This window comes from Furipterus horrens, unplaced genomic scaffold, assembly GCF_987537825.1.
Source record: "Furipterus horrens unplaced genomic scaffold, mFurHor1.1.pri manual_scaffold_13, whole genome shotgun sequence".
Lineage (NCBI taxonomy): Eukaryota > Metazoa > Chordata > Mammalia > Chiroptera > Furipteridae > Furipterus > Furipterus horrens.
This window is the reverse complement of record NW_028327183.1, coordinates 30,892,560-30,912,632: the sequence shown is the minus strand read 5'-3', so window position 1 is coordinate 30,912,632 and position 20,073 is coordinate 30,892,560. Positions and strand designations below refer to the sequence as shown.

The window sequence follows — 20,073 nt, the reverse complement described above, 5'->3', positions numbered from 1 at the left end:
GAACCAAGCTCGCTACACCAGTCCCTGTGTACACACACTCAAGAAAAGTTGTGTGACTCTTAGGGACGACCAGCTGGCTTTTATGAGTAATATGACCAGTTCTTCTCTTTGATAACTGCTTTTTGAGTGTTGTGAGGCTATTTGATGATGTCATCTTAGAGCAGCATGGAGATGGTTGTCATCCGTGGCCGGTGTGGCTCAATGGATTGAACATCGGCCTGCAAACTGAAGGGTCGCCAGTGCGATTCCCAGCCAGAGCACATGCGTGTGTTGCAGGCCAGGTCCCCAGTTGGGGGCATGTGAGAGGCAACCAATCAATGTTTCTCTCTCACATCCCTGTCTCCCTCCTTCCCCTCCCTCTGAAAGTAAATAAATAAAATCTTCAAAAAGGCAAAAAGAGTGCGAGCACTCCAAATAGCATCGTAGAGGGAGGCAGGTGCTCACGTGTCCCAGGCATTACAGGCTGTGACCCCCAGAGGACAGCATACGTGGTCAATAAGGCCCCTGCAGAGCACGTCTTGGCTGTGAGTGTAGGGGGTCGGGCAGGTAGCTGGTGTTTGTGCACGCAGACCCAGGGAAAAGCCGTGAGATAGGAAAATCTACCTCTGTAAGGGAGAGCAGGGAGCAGACTGAAGCAGAGGCTGGCCAAACTTACATATGAGGTACGTCTGGGGCAGCTGAAGAATGAAATGGATCCCCACACCACTTGGCAAGCACCAAAGAATGACATAGGAAAGAGGGGTGAAAGTCACAGGTACTAGTACATGAGTGCAGCCAGGTATAGGTAATTACATGTTTGGCCCGGGTGGGACAAGCACCTGTTCTGGGAACCAGTACACAGCAGGAGACTATGGAGGATGCCGATTTAAATCTAAATGAAGATCATTTCTGATCAACCAGTCTCTGAGAGGTGTTTGCAGAAATGAGCCTCCATTCTGGCTCAGGTCCAACCTGTGGGACAGACACAGTCACGTCAAAGAACAATCTTCTCCGTAGGTGGGTAGGGACTTCTGGGGAGCAGGAACTGGTGTGGTCAGGGGTAGGTCAGGATGTGAGCAACAGACTGGGGACAAGGGCCATGACGAGGTGAACACACACACGTGCGTGCGGGGATGTGGGCAGACAAAGGAGGCTATCTGGAGGTTTCTTTTGACTGGTTATTCTTGACCCCTTGAAAACGGTTGGGAAATTCAGAGAATAATTTATATTATCTTCATTTGGTATCCTAAAGTGTTTAATCTGCCCCCAACGAAAGCAGGTTTCACAATGCAGGAGCATATTTTTGTGAGTTTGCTTTTGAAGGCAACTCACCCTTATTCCCTGGCATAGGTGGGAGCGTGAGCCAGCCTTGATTCAGAAGCGAAGGGTCTGAGTTAGGAGCTGGCAGACATCCTCCATACTCAACAGCAGAACGAGCACAAGCAGAGGAAAACACTAGGCATACATTATACAAGCTGGATATCTTAGTCGGGGCACAAGGGTTCCCAAAAGAGCCACTCTAAATGCCCACAGGCTGCGCCCTCTGCTGTGAGCTCCATGGATCCATGACAGGGACAGGAAGAGAGTGTCCCAAGATTGCCCTCCCTCATGAGTTTCTGGTGTGAATCTGTTGATTAAAATGAAGATCTAGCACATTTTCTTCCCAGCCAGGCCTCTCATTTTTGACAAGTGCTTGCCTCCCAAGGTACCAGGGATTGAGTGCGATGGCAGAGAGGGAAAGGGTGTTGAGTCATATGAAAACTATTTATACCATCGTGAAAGTGGAACCATCCTTAGCCCTTTCCCTGCTGTGTCTGTTCAGGTGTAAACCCTCGCGTGAGGTCAGGACGTTTCGTGAAAATTCCTCCCGGTTACGAGCACATGAGGTACAGAGATGCGTACACCTGCCGTATGTACCTCCTGCTGCTTTGGCTTTGGCAGGGCAGCATGGTGAGAAGCTGCATGGGGAGGGACCTCTGACTCACGGCACGCGGACGCTTTGGTCCTAAGAGCCAGCTGCCCTTGGCTTGTGCTGTCTTTTCACCTTTCCGCTCTGTTCCCTGTGGGGTGGCCGTAACCAGCGTCGTACCTGAGCGGTGGGCTGGGCCGGGCCAGGTTTCTGCAGCATCTTTTGTGTTTTGGGGTAGTACCAGCACGATCGCTCTGATGCATACCTTAGCACCTATTATTTATTAAGGCCGAGCGGAGAGAGCAGGGTCGAAGCCCTAAAGCCCTTGTATTCCAAAAGGTAGTGTAAGTGGTTTGTCCTAGGCTTCAGTAGTCACTTGCGTTTAGACAGCATATGTGAATCTGAAGAAATTGCGTACCTGTACCCACATGCACGTGAGACAAAACGCCGTAGAAAGAGTTAATTATTTAGAACCGGATTCCTCTTGATGGACATTACTTGGGCTCTGGAACTTTTCCTAAGCCATATTCCATGGTGATTAAGGCTATCTCCAGTTTTTATTAGGTTGAGCTGAGATGCAGAGTGTGAATTTCAGTTGTCAAGAAAGATGTTAAAAATATCTGCTTGCAGGGACCCGCTGCTGCTTATTACCTCAGCCCCGCTGAGTGGGCCCCGTGTCGGCATCGCCTGTGTGGACGAGACCCACTTCTGAGTCTTATAAGGGCACGGTTTCTAATAAAACCTACTCGGAACACAAGGAATAGAGTCATCTGTGGCGTTTCTCCTAAGCCCTGCCAGGCTCTGGACGTGCGGCTGACGAGCTCGCTTGTCCCATTTTACTTACAGCGGGGAACCCCCCAGGAGTCAGTGTGGAGACGCCAGGACTGGTGGGCGTGCTGGGGGCAGTGTCTGAGCGCTGTGCACAGCCCACAGTGCTTGTGTCGTCGGGCCCAGAGCTGAGCTGCCTGAGTGAAGACCAGTGGCGAGGGGGCTCGTCAGGAGTGTGTATAAGCGGTCAGGAGGAGCCGGGCCACAAGGGGGTGAGGTGGGCCAAATCTGAAGGCATGAATTGTGTTCTCCTCCAAAACCTGTTGGAAGCAGCCTCTCTAGAACATTCTGTCTTAGACGGCCCCGCTCTCGCTCTGCTTGGCAGTCAGTGAGCCACGGTGCCTTCTCCAGGCCCGTGGCAGAGAATATGACGTAGCACTTCTTAATGAGAGTTGTCGATCAATCGCCATGGCTGTGCTGACGGGAACAGCCTGGCACGGGCTTTTAAATGCAGTGGACAAGCACTTAGAGGGTCATTATGTCATACATTTGCCACGGGATTCTTCTAGAACAACAGTGTCTCTGGAACTGATAGCCAAGACCGAGAATGGAATTGTGACCCACGTGTGGGAGGGAGGCTCGGGGGCTGGGAGCTAGGAAGTGCCTGGAGTTGTGTTGGGCGTGTGTTGTGGTCGGACGTTTTCTGTAGCTTGTAAGAATGTATCGTGAGTCCAGACTTTTCACCACGCCTTCCAGGGCCTCTGGACTTTAGCCACGTGTTATGATGTCCCCCAGCTGCTGATAGCCAACAGCTTAGAAGGCACCGTTCTAACTGGAGATTGCTGTCCTCTCTAAGCTTTGGGTGTAGTTATAAAAATGGAGTAGTCATTGTGTTGTAGGAAATTAGGAAGATCCAGAAAACATAATGAAAATACGATGTGGGTAAGCATTGGCTGCATTTCTCTGTGGACATATTTAAACTGAGTGGTCTCTTGCCTCCATGAGTATGAGGAAAAAATATATAATGTGTGAAAAGAGAGCCATGGCTGGCACGGCTCAGTGGATTGAGCGCTGGCCTGTGGACCAGAGGGTGGCCCGTTCAATTTCCAGTGAGGGCACAGGCCTGGGTTGCGAGGCAGGTCCCCATCGGGCGTGCATGAGAGGCAAGCACAGATGGATGTTTCTCTCCCTCTCTTTCTCCCTCCCTTCCCCTCTCTCTAAAAATAAATAAATAAAGTATTTGAGGGGAAAAAACAGTCATTTCAATCCTAATTTCAAACCTCTCTACGCCCCAGTATCCCAGTGCTCCTAAAATGTTCTGATGCAGTGCAGCTTCGAATTTCTTCTCTGTTGTTACCCAGACGTTCCAGAGAAGCGCTGTGACGATTGGTTTGCGAGGTGCCTGGGACCTTGCACTGTTTCCTCCTCCTCCGTTCGCTCCGTCCCTGGAGCTACTGAGGGCCCGTGTCCCCCTGGTCTTCTAGAAGCCTCTAGGCCGTGTTCTGCTGGACCAGAAAGGATCCACAGTCTTGACCGAGTGCACGACGCTGTCCTAGAGAGAAGCAAGTCAGCATCACCTGAGGCTGCAGATTGGGACTGTCAGGAGCTTTGTGGCCTCAGATTAGTGGCTTTTGCAGTATCACTTGTGTTTCTTTTTCTCCATATCAGGCCATGTGTTATCTTACTAATCTGTGTGTGTAAGAAGGTGGAAGCATCATGGGGCGATGTGCTGTCCTTATGACATACCTACCACGTGTCCCTGTGTGCAAATTGATGGTGACTGTTGAAGTGCATTTTGAACTTGAAAATAACGACCTGTAGGGCTCTGGCTTTGAGGTTCTAACCTAGAATCCTGGCAGTGCTCCAAATTGCTCTAGTAGATAGAAGGAGTTTGGTATACAGTGAGGCTGGACAGGCCACTTTCAGCCAGTGTGCACCTCAAGGCTGTCAGGCAGGAGGAGGAAATCCCCCCTCATTCACAGGAGGGTTATTATCTTGTTGTAGTTAGAGAAGCCATGTCTCAGCTCTTGCAGCCAGGCAGGAGGGGTTCCCTCTTACTGGTGGGAGATCAGCCTTGCACTCAGGTCTCCACCTGACTGGACGAGGCCCACCCCAGTGGGGAGAGCGGTCGGCTTTACTCAGTCCGCCGGTATAAGTGTTAACCTCAGCCAGAAGCACCTTCCCAGGCGCATGTGCAATCATGTTTGGCCAAGTGTCTAGGCACCCTGTGGTCCAGTCCAGTTGGTACACGACGTTACCTACCACACAGTGCCTGCACAGAGACCCCAGACCCTACGCCTGGCAGTCAGGGCTTTACGTGAGTTGGTTGCCCATTAATTCAGTCAGCTTTCACCGAACAAGTACGTGTGCAAAGGCAGAGGAAAACTGAAGTGAAGGACATTTTCCAAAAGGTTTACTGCAGCTGGTCCTCTCTCTAGTGAGATTTCAGGTTGGCACTGGGTTTCCTTCTCTCCAGTCGTCTTCAGTGAATACGGTTGCCTTGCTTTTGAAATCAGGTGGGGAAGTGCGATGTTTTTAAAAAAAGAGAGAAGACCCAACTTAATTCTTAATGTACAGTCCCATGACATTGTGGGCTCTGCCGCCACCTCTTAAGGACTCCCGTGCCCCCTCAGCTGTGTAAACGGACGCGAGGCTCGTCATTTCACAAAGGCGCTCAGCTCAGTCCATGTCTTGCAAGACAGCAGTTCCCTGTCATTGGAGCTGCTCACACTGAGGCTGGGTTTCCAAAGGACTCCGTTGTCTGTTTTACTATGCTTTTCAAAGACGTTTTCATTCTTAGAATTCTTTAGGAAGTTTTGTAGGTAAGCTTTGCTGAATTCCTTGTGTGCAAGGCTGTTACAAGCCTTTGTAATTTCTTCATAGTCCTGTCTTCCCCCTCCTGCCCTGTCCCCTGATGCACTGTCAAGTGAAGACTGGCTGGCTCTAAAATGAAGACCCGCTTTGTCTCTTCCTGTAGTGCTCCACCGATACAGACACATCTCGGGGTTGTGGCAGCCGGATATCGGGCCCTGTGGAGGACTGCTGAATGTGGTGGTGAGTCCGAGAGCCTCGCGTGTGAATTCTTTTCTTTTCTTTTCTTTTCTCTTCATGTGTGGTTTCTTGTGAAGTCAGGACTGCTGCCCCATGTGGATGGAACTTAGTGCCTTTTCTACCCGAGGGGCAAGTCAGCTGCTTGCTATATGTCATTGGAGCAATCACAAGGAACCTCTCATCAGTTATTTTTCGCGGCCCTAGGTGGTTCTCTGTAGAGCAGCTTCTCCCCCACCGTGAGGTGTGCATGTGCCCTGAACAGGGCCTCCTGAACAGAAATCCTAGGGCCAGGCATGTGCGGTTAATACTTTGCCAGCTCCGGGCAGGCGCCTGGGCCCAGGTGTTGCTGTAGCTGATGTCCCAGTGGAAACAGTCGGGTGCCCCGGGGAGCGCTGGTGTTCTGCCCCTGCTTCCCTTCTCGCTGGCTCAGGCCAGAAGCCCGGTCCGGGAGACCGGCTGCTCGCCATGTAACAGTGGTGGGTCTGCCTCTCAGCGGCCCCGGACAGCCTCAGTGTGGCTCTTCCGAGCGTGGTCCAGGCGGGCCACCTGGGGACTCTGGTTGCTCACCGAGTGGGGTTTGCACGGGGATAAGTATGGCTTTATATTCTTTGGTGGGAGCGTTCGTTAAGAAACACACTTTACATATGTTACGTTTGATATCACTGGGCAAAAGCCTTGCTATTAAAGCATTTTCTCAGGGACAACCCAACAGCTCCCAGCGTGGGCGTATGTTTTTCTTTTTAGTCGTGGGGTGGGTGGGGGGTGGGGGTGAGAATTGTTTTTCATACTGGCAGTGAGTCATAAAAATGAATAAAAAGAAGCTTCTCAAAGCAGGGGAAATGGATGCCATGACTGAATAACAGCAACTGGCTCTCGTCTCAGACAGGCAGCCACAGGAGTGAGTAAGTTCTCTCCTCCCGTGGCTAGAGCTAGAAGCTGTAGATCTGGGCTCTTCCTGGGCAGGCAGGAGCGACTACGGGGTCCTCCCGACCGGGCTGTCCGTGTCCCTGCACTGAGAATGTGGGTGCATTTGTGCTGAGCGTGTGTGTGGGGACTGCGTGTCCTTTGATCTGAGTTCTGTCCCTTTCTATCTGTCACTGGTTCAAACACACAAGAATAGCGGGAATGGTAGCATGAACTGCCAATGCCTGCCACCGGGATTCAGCAGTTACTGGTAGTGCGCCAAGTTTGTGGCCTCTGTCTCTGCCCCTTGCCGTTCTGTTCTTAGGAGGTTTCAAGCAAATCCCAGGCCTGTGTTGCTTCATGTGTTCATCCTTCAATGTGGATCTCTACAAATGTGGGTATTTCCCTACATATGCACCACGTTCTTATCACATCTTGCAAAAGTAGCGGTAATTCCTTGACATTACCTGAGACCCTGTGCATATGTAAGGTTCCCCGATAGTCTCAAAACTGCCTTTGACAGCGGGTTCGTTCCAATCGGGACCCAAAGCAGGCCCGCACGCTGTAGTTGTGTGTTTTGCTCGTGATGTCCTGTTGAAATCAGCACCCCGTTTTTTTCTCAGGTCAGTTGCCCTATTTATTGGGCATCACTTAGGAGATTATTCCGCTTCTTCCTCGTGTCGTTTAGCTGCCTCCCCTTTCTAAAAGGCTTTCTTGGATTCAGGTCTAACTGCTTTTTTTGCATTTAAAGAGTTCATTTTTCAGCTGTATTGAGATATAATTGACAAAAATGTAAGATTTCTAAGGCACACTGCATGGTCCCACCATCTAGCTACCGGTAGTTAACGTATCCATCATCTCACGTTGAAGTTGTCTTCTCAGTAAATTTCAGTGATCAAATACACTGTTATTAAGTATAGTCTCATTGACTTTTAGAAATATTTATTTATTTTTAGAGAGAAGGGAAGGGAGGGAGAAGGAGAGGGAGAGAAACATCAATGTGTGGTTGCCTTTCACACGCTCCCACCTGAGGACCTGTCCCCCAACCCAGGCCTATGCCCTGACTGCGAATGGAACCGGTGACCCTTTGGTTTGCAGTCGGGCACTCAATCCACTGAGCCACAGTAGCCAGGGCTCACGTTGTTTTTCATTAGATAACGACTCTGTCATGAACAAGCACTTGATGGGCAGGGCCATGCTTGTCCCATTGTGATAGATCAGGGGTATCTTGATGTGTGTTGGCCCTGAGGTGCTCCGTGGGCCTGGAGCATGCAGACGTGGGTGGTCACTGTGAAGAGCTGCGGGTGAGGAACCTCTGCCTTGGTGCCTCAGGTAACCCTCCTGTGGACGTGCGCCCTTGTCCTTCCTACAGGTGGGACGGCTCGTTCATTATCGGTTGGATGTACCTGCCTCCCCATGGCCCTGATGTGGATGACCCCATGCGATTCAAGCCCTGGTTTAGAATTCACCTGACGGAGAAGAAATCGACCCACGGCGGAGTGCATGTATGGCCACAGCGGGCCGCACAACGGCCACATCCAGGTGAGTGTGTGCTCGGGCTCCCTTAGGTACGGCAGCCGTGTGCGGGCAAGGGGCCAGGCCTCCTCTCTCTTCCCGGTCTTGGTGCCAGCGAGTTTGCCATGGTGTCTGTAGCTACAAGCCCGTGTCCGTACAGAGCAGGAGAAATGGGAGGAAACAGGGCTCTACCCCCACTACTTCTGTGTGTTGTTTAGGCTGTGGTGCTGTATGTCACTCCCCAAAGAGTCACTAGTTGGACCTCTCCACTGGTTCTGCATCCAATTAAAAGCATTTGTTCTTTCCAACCACACCATTCCTCACTGTTGTTTTTTCAATACCCCTGAGACTACTAAATGATAGCCCCTTTTTCCTGCTCTAAGAATCGCCTTGGACAAGTGCTTGTTATCATTGTAGCGCAGTGTTTCTTCAGATTGTAATCATCGGTTTTATATTATGCCACATATTATACTTCAAAAGCCATATTGAAGGAAAGAGTTTTTTTTCTAAAATAATTGTTGTCACAAAATAATTTTAATGCAGTAAACTTTTTGCTAAATGGTGTCAAAGGACACGGCTTACAAAAGAAGGGGGTATTTACTACATGTCGTGAAATTTTCAGCCCATGAATAATGCTCTTATAGACATTTTCCATCAACTGCATTTCTGAGCAAAATAACATGGCATTTCTCCTACAAACTTTAACAGTGACGCATGGCGCTCAAAGGGTTAAGCCTCATTGGAATCAGAGAAGGTGTGAGGGTGCTGTGCACCTGTGGGTGGGGTGAGCATGGCTCGGGAACATGGGGTGCCCCTGCTCCCTACGGATGTGGCATCCTAGGTCAGCCACACGGCCTGGGCCCCGCGGTGGGGCGGGGAGGTGCGGGCTCTGCACCGCTGCAGCCCCGTGCGGCTCTGCCACGCTCTCCCGTCACCCTCCCCGCAGCAACGGCCTGACCTGCCGCCGCATCTACCTCCCGCCCAGCCACCCGGAGGACCTCATCAGGCCGGGCCTCTTCAAAGGCACCTACGGCAGCCACGGCCTGGAGAGTGTCGTGCTCAGCTTCCATGGGAAGCATGCCAGGGCCACGAAGATCACGGTAAGTCCTCGGGCCACCGGGCGGGTTCAGCCCTGCGCGGATTTGTCAGGCGGGCCTTGGAGTTGCACGACTTGGGCGGCAGGCACCCTGGCTCCTTGGTAGGGCCCAGACCACAGCACCGCTTCCCCAGGATGTGTTTGGGAATCCAGGTCCTCAGGCCTGACCCAGACGCACCCAAGCTGGGTCTCAGGAGATTGTAAGCAGTTCGTCTTTCCCACACAGAGAAAACACTGATGCCCTTGCTCCACCCTGCGGATTCTCACGTAATGGGTAGCGGGCTGGGTACGGCTTCCGCAGGCTCCCCGGGTGACCCCAAGGGCTGTGACATTGGAGATCCCTGCGGTGGCGCCAGGAAATGTCCCCCTCCAAAGTCCCCCTCTGGAAATGTCCTTTATCCTGGCTCCTTTCCTTCCCTGTCTCACTTCCGCCCTCCCTTACCAGCCCGCCTGGATTACTCCCACTAAAACCCTGGTCCTCGGCCCTTGCCTCAGGCTCTGGGATGAGGAACCATCGATAAGATAAGGCACGCTGACTGGGTCTTGAGGGTGAGGGAATGTTCCGAGGGGCAGGGCCATCTGAGCTGAGACTTGAAGATGAGTCTCATTTTCCACCAGTGAAGGGTGAGAACAGAATGTCTGGGCAGAGGCACACCGTGTGGAGGCCGCCAGGTGACAGTGCGGGGTGTGCAAGCCACGTAGGAGACTCATGCTTGGGAGGGGACGGCGATAGAAGATGGAGCTGGGGCGAGACAGTGGGGGGTTTTTAGAAGATCACAAGTGCGTCACACTTGTGTTTGGGAAAAGGCATTATGGCCGAATCGATGGCCTGGGATGCAAGGTGCGAGTGGACAAGGGAGACCCCCTCAGAGGCTACGGCAGACAACGTGGCAGGGGAGGTGCTGTGGAGAACGTGGCGCTTGGGCCTCAGTGGCGGCAGTGGTGATTTTGTTCCAGGTATGGGGGAGGGTTTGGTCCCATCGTTCAGAAATCGGTCCAGATGTGCTCCAGGGCAGTGACAGCCACCTGTCCTTAATGCAGTGGCAGCTTTGCTGCAGTGACCCCACCCATCAGGGTGCTGTGTAGTTTATGAGACCTGAGCCCCAGCATTCCCTGCCTGTGTGTGTTTTCTTGAAGCTGGCGCGAGGAGCCACAAGAGGGCGCTGTCTGCAAGCCTTTGGTCTGGCACTTCCTCAGAGGCCAGGACTGGAAGCTGCTGCTCCATGGCCCAGCTTGGCCTCGACTTTACCTGCTGTCTGCTGTGGCTGCGGACTGCTGTCTCCAGGTAACGCCCTGACCTCTGAGACCTTCTGGGCAGAATGTGTTCCAAACAGTTGTGAAGGGGTTTTGGGAAAGTTGTTCCCGTGATCCGTGGCACCTCGGTCTCCAGTCTGGTAGCACAAAGCAACATCTACCCCCCTCTTCTCTTTTTTCCTGCTACTCTCTTTATCCCTTCTCTGTGCCTTACTATTTACTGAGCGAGTACCGTGTAATACAGCTCCATCCGGGAAAACTTTCTACAGTGGCATATTCTAGATCAGTACCTTTCAGTAGAGGAGCCAAAAGGCACATGTGGCTATTGAGCACATGAAATGTGGTCACTGCACTTGAGGTTCTGAATTTTGATATTTGTACCCTTGATTTTAACTGTGAACGGCCATGTGCGTGCCCTGGCTGAGAGGCTCAGTTGCTTAGAGTGGCGTTCCTGTGTGCCTAAGTTGTGGGTCCGATCCCCCATCAGGGCGCATCCAAGAAGCAGCCGGTGAATACATAAATAGGTGGAACAACGATCCACGTTGATATCACTCATTCTCTCCCCAAGGTTAATAAAAAGAAAACTTTATTTTAATGAAATAAACAGATACCCAGCCGTGTGCGCTGAGCCGCTAACACACCGGGCAGCGAAACCACAGCCCTGTGGCTGCTGCTCTTGACCCGCCCTCCCTGCTGGCTCACATGACAGCACCATGGGACCCAAGCGAGGCCTCAGGACCCTGGTCACAGTAGTAGCTCGAGACATGCTCATCAGCTTCTTGCCTTTGAAGGCTTTTTAGTGTGAGCGCGCGGACAATGGCTTCCGTGTCTGCCTCATCTTCAGCTTGAGCTCTCAGTAGGTGCCAGGTACCCTGCAGGCTCACAAGTGCTCCCCAGGTGGGGTGGCCACTCATGCGAGTGCAGGGTGGAGACCCAGGCCCCAGGAGTGTGGCAACCTGTCCGCCTCCCTTCCCACAGAGCCAGGCCAGCTCCCAGGGAGCACAGTGAGCTCGAGGCCACTCCCTGCAGGCCTTGCCTCTCCTCTGGGAAACAACGTGTCTGGTTTCCTGAGAAGAGGAGGCTGTCTGGTGGCTGTTCAGGGACCGGAGACAAGACATCATTGGAGGAAAACCATCCTTTGGAAAGATCATGCTGGAGAACGTGAGCCGAGCTGCTGCCGCGGGTGAAAGCAGCCTCAGTGAATGAACCGCGAATGTGACTGAGAAGCACCCGGAGGAATGCCTGCTGCACCGAGCCGGAGACTCTGCTGTGAGAGAATGTCAAAGAGACCGTCCAATGCACCGAGGACTGCGTGAGCCACCTCACCGAGAAGTGGTAGTGGCGTGGCGCCCCTTAGGGGATGTTGGGAGAAGGCCGGTGAAATGAGATAGGCTCCCAAGAGGCCGCCCACTTCTCAGATGGGAAGAATCCCAGCTCTGCCCAGCAGAGGGTCGGTGCATTCTGAACCAAGGCCAGGGATGGGCAGTGCTGGCCCAGAGGGGCTGGTTCCCGTGGTTTCTCCCCAGCCTGGGGTCTGAGACACCAACCTGGTGCCGAGGACAGTGTGCTCGAAGGATGTCCCAGTCAGGCCAGCGCAGGCCAGGGGCAGGCGGCCTTCCTGCTCTCCAGGCTGTCGCCTTCCTGCCACAGCAGCGGAAAGTTTGAAGACAAGAGAAAGAGAGTGGAGCCGGGAGTGGGGAGCGGCCCTGCCACACCAGGAGTGCGTTTCATGCCCTGTTTCATAAAGAACTCTATTCCGCAAAGCTATCGTTTAGAATGGAGGGGCAGGGGAAGTGCTTTTGGGACAAGGTAAAGCTAAAGGAGTTCCGGCACATGCCTGGCTGTGTGCCTGGTGGGTGTGCTTCAGACGTGTGGCAGGGTGACGGAGAGGGATGGGGTCGACGATCATGGGCGGTGCAGTTAAATGTGTCGGGTTTCCTCCAGGGTCCACAGATGATTCCGTCTGCACCCGTGGGGACACAGCCCTCCCTCCGTTCACACCTACCTTAGCCTTCGGGGTCTGAGAAAGGAGGGCACGGTCTCGCCGCCACACCCAGAGCTGGGGATCGAAGGCCTGGATCTGGAAAGACAAAGAGTCCCTGAAAAGGTGAGGGCTCTCCAGGTGGACCCACGACCCTCCCCTTGTCCGCCCCTTCCCCCCACCCCCGTCTCTCTCACCCCCCCAGTCCCAGCTGTGAGGCCCAGGACCCTTTCCCTCCGCTGCCCGGCACCGCCCTCCACCAGAGCCCCGCCGCCCACCTACCTCTTCACACTCCTCCTTGGTGACCCATGCCCTGTAGCCCATGGAGCGGAAGAATTCAAACCGCTGCTTCTGGAACATGGGACGCCAGGCGCGGTTGTTGTTCCCGTAGAGGAAGAAAATGATGGCCTCTTTAGGGGCGCAGCGGTCCTCTTCCATGTCAATGGCGAGGTAGCTGAGGAAAGCCATCAGGGTGTCAGCTGAGAGCAGACGGAGAGGGGCCCTGCCTGCAGTCAGCTTCCCAGAGAGGACGCAGGCAGGACGGCCTTCACACAGGACCCGCAGGAGCCCCATGCAGGGTCGCAGAGCGCCTCCCAGGCACAAGAAGCCCCTGCTGAGCAGGCAGCTGAAGGGCCCCTCTCCTACCTTGACGATGCAGATACAGTGAACTGAGTGGGGAAGCCCACCCCCTTCGTTGACCCTGCCGTGCGCGCGCACACCCGTCTCCCTGTCGTGTGAGCCCCTGGACAGCTCCTGCGGGCAGGAGCCGACTGGCCCATCTCAGTCCTCACGGTTTCCTACCAAGTGACTGAGGCAGGACTGGGTTCCTTGGCGCATTCCCTCAGGGGCCCTTCTGAATGCTCCCATCCTCACACTCCCTGGCCCTGGAGGTGCACTTTGTAAGGTTTCATAGGACGAATGACCGAACGCTTTGTGTCCTCGTCAAGTGCAAAACTGATGCCCTCAGAGACTCAATGTCATACAGATTGTGCGACATGAAGAGGAGGGTGCCGAGTGTTTTAAGAACCCGTTGATATATATGTGCTTTTTGTTTGTTTGTTTATTTAAATTAGCAATGCTTTTCCTTGGCTACCGGGGTGCAGAAGTGAGGAGGTCCGAAGGTTTTGGCGTTTGAGTTAGTTTCAGAGGAGATTGTGTCTTTCAGTTACATGCGTGTAAAAGTACCGCGACAGAAAGCACAATATACAGTCAGGGAAGGGTGTTGGGAAGAGCAGCGAAACGAAGAAGGGAGTGTCAGGGTGGTCACCGGGTTTGATGGAGGGTGCAGAGAGAGCTGATTTCACAGCGAGAACTCTGGCCTCGGTTGAGAACAACATGAGCCAGTGGACTTGTTGGGTGGGGGGGTGGGGAAGTGGTTAGAGCTGTGTTTCGAAGTCCATTCCGGGAGATTGGTAAGGAAGAGCCCTGGGTCTTACTGTTTGTTCTCCTCCCCCGAGGAGATGTGCATTGATTCAGAGAGAGGGAGAGACATTGACGTGAGCGAGAAACCCGGATCGGTCGCCTCCTTCAGGAGCCCTGACCGCGACCGAACCCGCAACACTTCGGTGGACCGCACGGCACTCGAGACAGCCGAACAGGCCGGCCCGGGACCCGGGGCGAGTATTCACAATCGATCTGTGGTATGTGACGGGGTCCTGCCTTGAGGAGAAAGACCGTGACATTTGGTGTCGTCGAGAGGTGTGGCGGGATGTGGGGGAGAAGACTTAGGAACGGTTCGTCTCAAGCCTGTTTACTCAGGGGAAGGGTGGTGTGAAATGTTTGTGAGGACCTGATGTTTTCTTGTGGTTTCTTCAGTCTTGTAACGGACATTGGTGTTGTTGGGTCTTCCTAAGAACAGTGTAAGACACGCTGTAGTCCAGTCCTATCAAGTTCATCCCCAGTGTACACGGTAGAAATGGGGTGGAAAGCAGGTGAGAGGTCGGAGACCCGCTCGTGTCCCCGCGCTCCCCAGAGGATGAAAGTGACTGATGGGGTTCAGCACGGTACTCACAGGGCCAGGAAGAAGTGGATGCGCCGGTACTGCCAGGAGAACAGGACGGCGCGGCTCAAATAGGCCAGGACCATTGAGAGCAGGTACTGGTGGGAAGAGGAGGAAGACACACACGAGGACTCACATTGTGAAAGAGGAAGAAGAGCGGGATAAGGGAAAGGCTGATGCTCCCGGCATGGCAGGCGCCTAGGGTCTCAGAGATGCTCTGTGTTTGGGCCGGCCGGCATCGGGAGGGTCTCTGAGAAGCTGGAGCGAGGGGGAGTCCCCAAGAGCTGAGAGAAGAGGGACAAGCCTTGGGCTCAGGTCCCAGAAGAGCCGGGGCAGAGGCAGGGTTGCCGTCCGCACTGCGAGACACGCCTAGGTCCCCGAAGGCAGGTTGGGGGGGAGACTGCGGGCTCAGGAAACTGCCGCCTGATCCGAGGGTCGATGGTAGAGCAGGAACCCCTCTCACCTTATCTGAGATTCTCAGCTGCGCGTCCCACTCAAGGAAACGTTTGATGACAGGGTCCTCTGTGAAGAGAGGGCAAGTGTGAGCCTGATGACAGCAACGGAGTTTCCGTGGGAGCGTACCGGGCTCAAGAGGGGAAGCGTGCCGCTCTGGGGGAAGGTTGAGGAGCGGGGCGAAGGGTGAGGCTGCCAGGAAGAGGGATAGAGGAGATCGTTCCCTGGGAAAGGAAGCGGGTGTGTCACCACCCTCACCCACCCAGTCCCGGGGGACCGAGCGACACGTAGGGTGGCAGCAGCTTATCTGCGTGACTGAGATCTTAGCGACTCAGTGCTGCTCCCCCATCACGCATGAATGCAGCCCTGCTCATTCATGCCAGAGCCATTCCGTCCTTTGTCTTGTTGACAGTCACATCAGGGCGTGAAGTTGGCCTCCTTCTCTCCCCTTACACACGTGAAGGTATTTAGATTCAAAAGGCCAGTGAGAGCTCAGAAGTCTCCGAGGGTGCAATACTCACAGGCCACGTGATTCCCAGTGCAAACCCTCCTCAAGTCTAGCCTAATCTAAGGGTCCCCACTGAGACTCGATAGGGAGCCCACCTAGGAAGGAGAGCCCACCAACCAGCAGGGAGTTCTTTTCTGTTGGAAAAGTATAGTTGTTCAAAGTTGTGACTTAAGAGTAGGCTAGGAGGGGGCTCTCCAGGGTATCTGCTTACTGAGAAGCCTGGCAAAGGCCTCCTGGTGTTCTCTCTGGACCGTTGTACCGCGCTTCCTTTTCAGGGTCATTTTGAGACCGTCCCGGTCCTCCACGAGCCAGGTGTTGTTAGGCGTGGGGACGGTCTCCTCCTGTGCCTCCCGCCTCTCTGCTCGCCCCCTCTTCCGCTTTGCTGCGGTTGTCCGAGCAGCGGTGGTGGATTCCACACAGGCGCCTGAGTTAAGAACCCAGGGTACGTTATAAGGCTTTTGCCTTTGAAATTCAACTATTGGTCACCAAAACCCGACCTCGTTTCCACCCCACCTCTCCCCCCGTCCCTAGAAACCAACCCCTCCATTCTTTCTTGTCTCATAGGCTACCGGCCTTCTCCCCTGCCATCTTTTCATCTTCCTCCTTTGGTGAATCCAATACTCCGCCCCTCCACCGCCCCCCATGTTCACCTTGCCGTTATTCTTCTGTGTCCTCAAAGGTCTTCCTCGTTTGAGAGGATTTCTCCCATTGAAGGGGGACAAAAGGACCGTCCTTGTTTCTTCCCTTCCCTTCTCTCATCTTTGAATCTCATCTCCTATCCCTCCTTGCTTGCCTCCCAGGCTGTCCTTTCATGGGGATCTCCTGGTCCCCAGCTCCTGTCATCTCCTGTAATCCGGTGGTGCTCTGAATCTCTCCTTTCTTTCACACACAGCCTGCTCAGGGCCCCCTTCCTCCTTAATGTCAACCGTGCCAAATCCCGCCGCCCCCCGTTTCCTCACCTGATTGTCCTGCGTTCCCCCGAGTAACTCTGAGCTCCATCGGGCTCCCTGAGGTGCTCGGCTCTGGGCCAAGGTGGTCACAGTTGGCACTTGAGTCAGTGTCAGCCATGGCTCCTTGTTCTCCTTCCGTAAATGTGGGCGATCACAGAAGTAGTTGCCCACCTGGGCTGCCTAGCGCCACGGAATGGATCCTCCCAATCAGGAGGTTCGGAAGCCTCTGATGTCATCGGTTATTCCCACCCGGCCACCAGTTTGAAAGACTCAAACACACATATGTACTTGCCATACATAGAATCCATGTAAGTGCCACGCATGCACTTACTTCTCCTGACGGTCAGGGTAAACAGTGTCTCCTGCTGCTGACCCTACAAGCTCAGACCAGCCTCCAGAGCTGTCCTCCAGTGTCAGCATCGCTCTTTACCTCGTCCCCAGCCAGTGCGCTGTTGTCTCCATTCTGAGCCTGAACTGGGTTGGCAGGTCTTCTCTCCCATTTCCATTTCAGAGTGTTGCCTGGCGGGAGAGGGAGGTAAAGCAGAAATACTAAGACCTTTCAAGAGCAGGGTAAAAGTGTAAAAAAGTTCCTGGGTCCGTGGCCCTGCCAAGTGACAATTTAGTTTCAAACGGCGAATTTGGTGCGCTGACCTGCGTGGCTCGTTGCACTGAGCATTGATCCTGCAAGCGACAGTTTCACCCGTGTGATTCCCGGTCAGGGCACCTGCCTGGGTCGCAGGCTGGTCCCCGTCTGGGGCCCTGTGCAAGCGGTCTTTGCCTCTCTCACACATCGGTTTCTCTCCCTGTCTTCCTCTCTTTCTCTCTTCCCAGCTCTTCCCTTGTACAATATTGAATGAGTTGATCTTATTAAAAAAATCAGTTGAGCGCGGTACAGGCACTTTGGAAAACGACAAGCACAGCACCAGCAAGCACAGGTTTTGGCGACGCTCGATGTCTCAGGAAACGATGTTCAGGATTTGGAAGCAGGGGAAACGCATCCTCAACCCTCAGGCAGCTTTCATTCCAAGAGACGTTGTGAGAACCTAAAATCCTAGAAAGCCGCACATGCGCTCACATGCTTCAGACGGTGTCTGCGATTTGAGGGAGTCCATGAAGCACCCAAAGCCTGCCCCTCAAGTCCAGGGAAGGAACTCTCGTCCACATATCCACGTTTTCAGCCTGTGTTTCACTCTTGAGTCAGACATTTCACTACCGCTCAGGTACCCTATGAATGAAATGTCACCCACACAGGAAGACTTAAGTGGAAAGGTCTCCAGTTGAAGACAGAACAGAATGTTCCCTGTGCAGGTGGGGAGGGCAGATGCAGAAAAGGTACCGACCAACCCGTTACGCCGCAGGGTCAGCGGATGCTGTTTCTGAACCACCTGCCAGCCTCACAGCTCTCCTGTTTTCCTGGGCACGGAACCCTTTACTTCCTTTTGTTTATCCTCCCTCCCTCCCTCCCTTGCTTTCTTATTGTGGTGAAATAACATACTCAGTTTACCGTTTTAACCACAACAGAGGTTAAATTCGCGGGTATCGAACGCATGCACCTTGTGCTACAGTCACCGCCGTCCGTCCGCAGAACTTTGTCGTCTTCCCAAACTGAGACTCTGCACCCAACAAAGATGAACTTTTATCCGTCTCCCCCTGGTCCTGGTAGCCAGCCACCCTTGCGCCTCCTGTCCGTAGGAGCTTGACTACTGTAGGGAACCCGTATCGGTGGAATCCTATAGTGTCTGTACATTTATTTCAGGCTTATTTTGTCAGCGTAAGGTTTCAAGGTTCATGCATGTTGTTGCATGCGCCAGAATTTCCTTCTTTTTATAGGATGGATGATATCGATTATAGAAACCGTATCTTGTTGCTGCATCCATGGGCTGATGGACACTCGGGTTGTTTCCACCCTTGGGCCGTGAGTCGTGCTTCTGATCCATCATTTGAACACTTGGATGAGACAGTCAGGATGTACCCGAAGTTGTATTTTTTATTTGTTCACGTCCATGTTTCTAATCTGCTTGTACCAACCCTGAGTGAAGTCCCATCAGTTCTTCCAGAAAACGGTATGGCAGCTCCTCAACATTCTATGACGTAGCAATTCCAGGTCTGGGAATTTCTTGGAAGGAAATGAAAGGAGAACTTGGAAGAGCTATGTGCACCTCCCGGTTTGTTGCAGCATTATTCAGCAGAGCCGAGGTGTGGAAAGAACCTGGGTCCGTCAGTGGATGAGCGGGTACAGAAGACGTGAGATGTCCTTTTCAAGTGGCACGTTACTCAAGTAGGAGAAGGAACGGAATGCAGCCATCTGGGACAGTGGGGATAGAGGCCTCGAGGGGGTTACGTGAAGTGAAAGAAACCAGACAGAGGAAGCAAATTCTCTGCCTTCTAGCAGTTTGTTTCCTTTTCGTTCTGATTTCTTTGCTGTGTTGCTTAGCAAATGTTTCTTTTTCCAGAGCGTGGTTTTTGTGAAAAGTTGTAGAAGCTGGAGATCATTGGTCTGTCTTGTCAAGACATCTTTGCAAAGCCTAAATTAATATGATCCATGATTAACTTTGTTCTAAGTCCAGACAGCATGAGCATCAACGATGGATAATGAAGTAATTTGTCCCCAAATTCAGTGTAATTTTTAGACACCTTAATCTTAATGTTATGATTGATGTTTTAAAGCCAGCACTGGTAGTTACAGTGCCCAAACTGGGTGGGTGGCTCTCTTCTCGCTTTTCTAGGCGTGTCTGTACCCTTACTTTTCATCCCGTCAGAGGATATTAGGTATCCACTTCTTTAGATGTGAGAAACTTGTCTGCCCTAAGAAGAAGCTCTGGGGTGCTTGCAGGGGTCCGTTCTTTTGGTTTCTGGGCCGACAGCCTGACTGGATGCGCGGATGGCGGATAGGAAGTGAGAAATGCATCCGTGAGCCTCCCGCTGAGGCCCTCAGCTAACGGGGCTGCCTGTGGGCCCGCTCCCCACTCCAGCCCAGCATCCGGCTCCAGCCCTGTGGTGGTCTTTCCTTCAGTTTTCTCTCCATGTGTTGCCCCTCTCCCAGCCTCCCAGTCCCCCAGCCCGCCATTTCTGTCCTTTGCTCTGTTACTTTGTAGAGTCGTGAGCAACGCTCCGTGAGTGCACCAAGTGTCCCGAGCCCCAAATGCCTCCCCAGCCAGCCTTTCCTCTGTGCCCCTTTGGAGGGGGCTGCGAAGGCTCCTGTTAAGGCTGATGTCGCCCAGGAGCAGCGGGGTCACAGGGAGCAGCCTGCTCACTCACCCCCTTGTTGGGTGTGGCGTGCATCATTAGCACCCAGGACTGGGGATGAAAGAACAGAGTAAGAAAGTCGTGGCGACCCCGTTCTCTTGGGCCCGAAGTTGACCTGTTCACCTCTCTGAAAAGGACCATCGTTCCCCTTAAGCCCGTCTCGGAAGATTGTGGTTATTACTTGCTTTAGCGCTTCCTACCCTGTTGTCAATTGAAAGCGGAGCAGGTGATGTCCTCTTACCAAGTACCTCCCCCAGGAACTGAGGGCCGCGCTCCTCCATGGAAACATGTGTGGTTGGGGACGGAGAAGTAGGCAGGCAGGGCGGTGGGGCTTCGCTGTGGGCCAGGCTGGTGACTGGGCGCTGAAGCACTCCGGCTTTCTTCCCGGTCTGGGGGCTAGTTGGTGCCTTTATGTATTCAGTCATTTCCGTGGGTCTGTTCCTCTGAGACTCCCCTTGTGA

At 53.4% G+C, this 20,073-nt stretch overlaps 2 protein-coding genes across 2 annotated transcripts in view; one reads left to right on the top strand and one right to left on the bottom strand.

The window, feature by feature from the left end:
* LOC149994373 (F-box only protein 31-like) overlaps positions 1 to 11,681 on the top strand; it is a 36,055-nt gene extending 24,374 nt beyond the window's left edge. The window contains 3 exon segments of the mRNA XM_090259059.1: positions 9,072 to 9,225; positions 11,276 to 11,331; positions 11,576 to 11,681. Of these exon segments, the coding sequence (XP_090115185.1) occupies positions 9,072 to 9,225; positions 11,276 to 11,331; positions 11,576 to 11,681 (316 nt within the window).
* Positions 11,682 to 11,797: 116 nt separating this feature from the next.
* LOC149994372 (speedy protein E4-like) lies at positions 11,798 to 16,484 on the bottom strand. The gene is made up of 7 exons (XM_090259058.1): positions 16,376 to 16,484; positions 15,628 to 15,840; positions 14,919 to 14,977; positions 14,468 to 14,553; positions 12,739 to 12,910; positions 12,481 to 12,555; positions 11,798 to 11,827 (listed from the first exon to the last, which is right to left on the bottom strand). Exons 1-7 carry the CDS (start codon positions 16,482 to 16,484, stop codon positions 11,798 to 11,800), a joined length of 744 nt encoding a protein of 247 aa, XP_090115184.1.
* Between the last annotated feature and the right edge of the window lie 3,589 nt (positions 16,485 to 20,073).